The sequence below is a fragment of the Octopus bimaculoides genome, chromosome 28 (genome assembly GCF_001194135.2).
Source record: "Octopus bimaculoides isolate UCB-OBI-ISO-001 chromosome 28, ASM119413v2, whole genome shotgun sequence".
Lineage (NCBI taxonomy): Eukaryota > Metazoa > Mollusca > Cephalopoda > Octopoda > Octopodidae > Octopus > Octopus bimaculoides.
The window spans coordinates 7,469,380-7,472,288 of record NC_069008.1 but is presented as its reverse complement, the minus strand read 5'-3'; the positions used below and the strand labels follow the sequence as shown (position 1 = coordinate 7,472,288).

At 37.9% G+C, this 2,909-nt stretch overlaps 1 protein-coding gene across 1 annotated transcript in view; it reads right to left on the bottom strand.

Annotated features, from left to right (window-relative positions):
• Positions 1–2,909, bottom strand: part of LOC106873261 (uncharacterized) — a 10,778-nt gene that overhangs the window by 2,614 nt on the left and 5,255 nt on the right. The window contains exon 3 of the mRNA XM_014920553.1: positions 667–845. Coding sequence (XP_014776039.1) covers positions 667–845 — 179 coding nt within the window. The remainder of the gene's footprint in view (positions 1–666; positions 846–2,909) is intronic.

The following is a 2,909-nucleotide window of genomic DNA, read 5'->3' as shown; positions in this document are numbered from 1 at the left end:
ATATATATATATATATATATATAAACAATATCAAACACGCGTACACAAAGTATGTGTTTTGCCAGTTCGTGGGCAGGCTCCGATTATAGGAGTAAGAGAATATATTCTCATGAATTCGCCTGGTATTAAAAAATCTGGAAGTCATAGACAAGCGAGATAACTCTCATCAGGTCTCGTTACATGAGCGATAGATATTAATGTTTTTCATCATTTTTGTGACTTATCACTACTGCGTACCCAAAACGACAGCTAAATGGCTGTCTATATGCAAAATGGTGTAAGAACCACCTGCTGGTATGTTCCAACGTTTCATACCATGGAAAATAATTCAAAATATGAATGAAAAGCAGCCCAAGGGATATAAACAATATCAAACACATATACACAACTGGCAAAGCACATAGCTTGTGTATATGTGTTCGATGTTTATATTCCTCGAGCTACTTCTCATTCATATTTGAACATTTTTCCATGGTTTGAAACGCTGGGAAATATCAATGATTCTCTGGTGTTGTTCATTTAATCAAGTGACTCATCCCCTAGAAAACTTCCAGACTTCTGTCTGTGATAGAAATTAGTATTACAATTATCATATAAAGCGTATGTATGTGCAAGAATGTATGTGCATTAGTGTATGTGTGTATAGGCTTGTGTGTGTATACATACATCATCAACTGGGAGATGGCTCCAGATGTCAAGAATGGGATGTCGGAAGAAGTTAGGACAAAAGGCACCGTTGCATTTATCCACGTTCCATGTTGAAGGGCTTCCTATATTGAGGAAAGAATTGTAGACTTTCGAACCAGCTCCCATTGATATGCTATAGACCTTAACCCATTCACTATCTGTAATAATAATCATGATGATAATATTAACAACAACAATAATAATGATTTCAAATTTTGGCACAAGGTCAGTAATATCCGAGGAGGGCGTAAGTCGATTACATCGACCCCAGCACTCAACTGGTTTTTAATTTATCGATCCTGAAATGTGAAAGGCAAAGTCGACCTCGGCGGAATTTGAATTCAGAACGTGAAGACGGACGGTTATGCCAGCTCACCGCCTTTACAACAACAATAACAGCAGCAGCAGCAGCAACAACAACAACAACAATAATAATATCCAACAGAAGAACACAACCTGCACTGCACAAACAATTTACAACACAAATACTAATACAACAGAAGACTCAAAACAAACCCCATAACAAAACATACTGATGCAATACAATATTTCCCAAACGAAAACAAAAGTACTACACACACCTCACCAACACGAAAGTGCAGCAAGGTATGTACTAGAAACTTGAAACTACCAGGTGTCGAATAATAAGTGGTGATGACGATGGTAACGAACATTACCTTACCTCAGTTTATGAGACAAGTTTGCCCAGAAACTTGGTGGTAATAGCGAAAATGAGGCTGGACCTTTAAGGGAAGGCCTTTCGCTCGGCAGTGGCTCAGTCCAGATGCAGACTGACCGCAGCTGTTTTCCTAAAATAGCATCAGCAGATAATAGAGTAAAGAGGAAATGGACCAGCGAAGAAAACAGGATAGTGATGAAGTACTACTTAGAAAGTGAATCTAAAAGAAGGGGTTATAGAAAATGGATGTTAACACTTTGGGTAGAGAAGGGTATGTTTAAAGTGACTGAGCAGAGATTAGTAGACTAAGCTAATGCTGTTAGAAGTGGATGACAGAATTGGAAGTGGAAGAGATCACAAGAGAATTGGGAAAGAAAGACCCAGCAGTAGAAAAGTTAAACAACAACATAAGAGATACAGTTCAAACCAAAGACAAAATGATAATAGCACTGCCAACAATGAAGGAACAATTGGCGCCAGCGATCTAAGTGAGGAAAATCAGAAGATTTTAGATGAGTCGCAGGAAGCAATGAGTAAAGAAGAAAGAAAAAGATTGTCAGCATTAAAAGGTATCAACAGAAGGAAGCTGCTAGATATGACTAGGAAAGTAGATTCTGATATCAGTGGGATAGAGACTAAAAATATAGGTGACTCTAACTTATTGATCTATTCAGGAGGGGTAGTATTTACTAGGAGATTAGATATTCCATAAGGAAAGATTAGAAAAGAGCAAATGTGGAAAAGGAGACTACAAAATAAAGTGAAGACTTTAAGACATGATCTGAGTAGAATAGAAGCCTGGAAACTGAACAAGTTAGGAAACACAAGATTGAAATCTCTGGATTTCCCCACCATATAGTTCGTGAATTTAGAGGGTTTAGATTTACGATATTATCCCTTTATTTCCCATCGTAGATAGGCAGATTTGCTATCTTACTATAATGGGCGTTATGTCCGCCTGTCTGTTATGGCCATCTCTTTGTCTGTTCCCTCTTTACGATATTTTTCGGGATTACGATAATAATAATAATAATAATAATAATAATAATAATAATAATAATAACAACAACAACAACAACAACAACAACAACAACAACAACAACAACAACAACAACAACAACAACAACAAAGGATCCTCCGGTATGAGAAACGCCAACGTTTCTTTAAACAAAACAAACAGTTCAAATCCAACCCCAAAAGACTGTGTAAAAATAAAATAGACATTACTGAAGCACCAGCAGCAGAAGAACTGGAAGAATTCTGGAAACAAATATGGTCGGTGAAGCAACAACCCCAAAAAAGGACCATTAAGACAACGAACTTAGCACCTGAGCAACTCTGGACCCCTATAACAACTGAAGAGGTCACCCAGACAGTGCAAAGACTAAGCAACTGGAAGGCACCTGGACACGACAAGATCCCCAATTTCTGGTTAAAACACCTGCCAGGAATGCATAAAAAGCTGGCAGAAAGCTTTAACAACATACTAGCAGAGGCAGAGACAATGCCTGAATGGCTCACGAAAGGGAAAACCATCTTAATC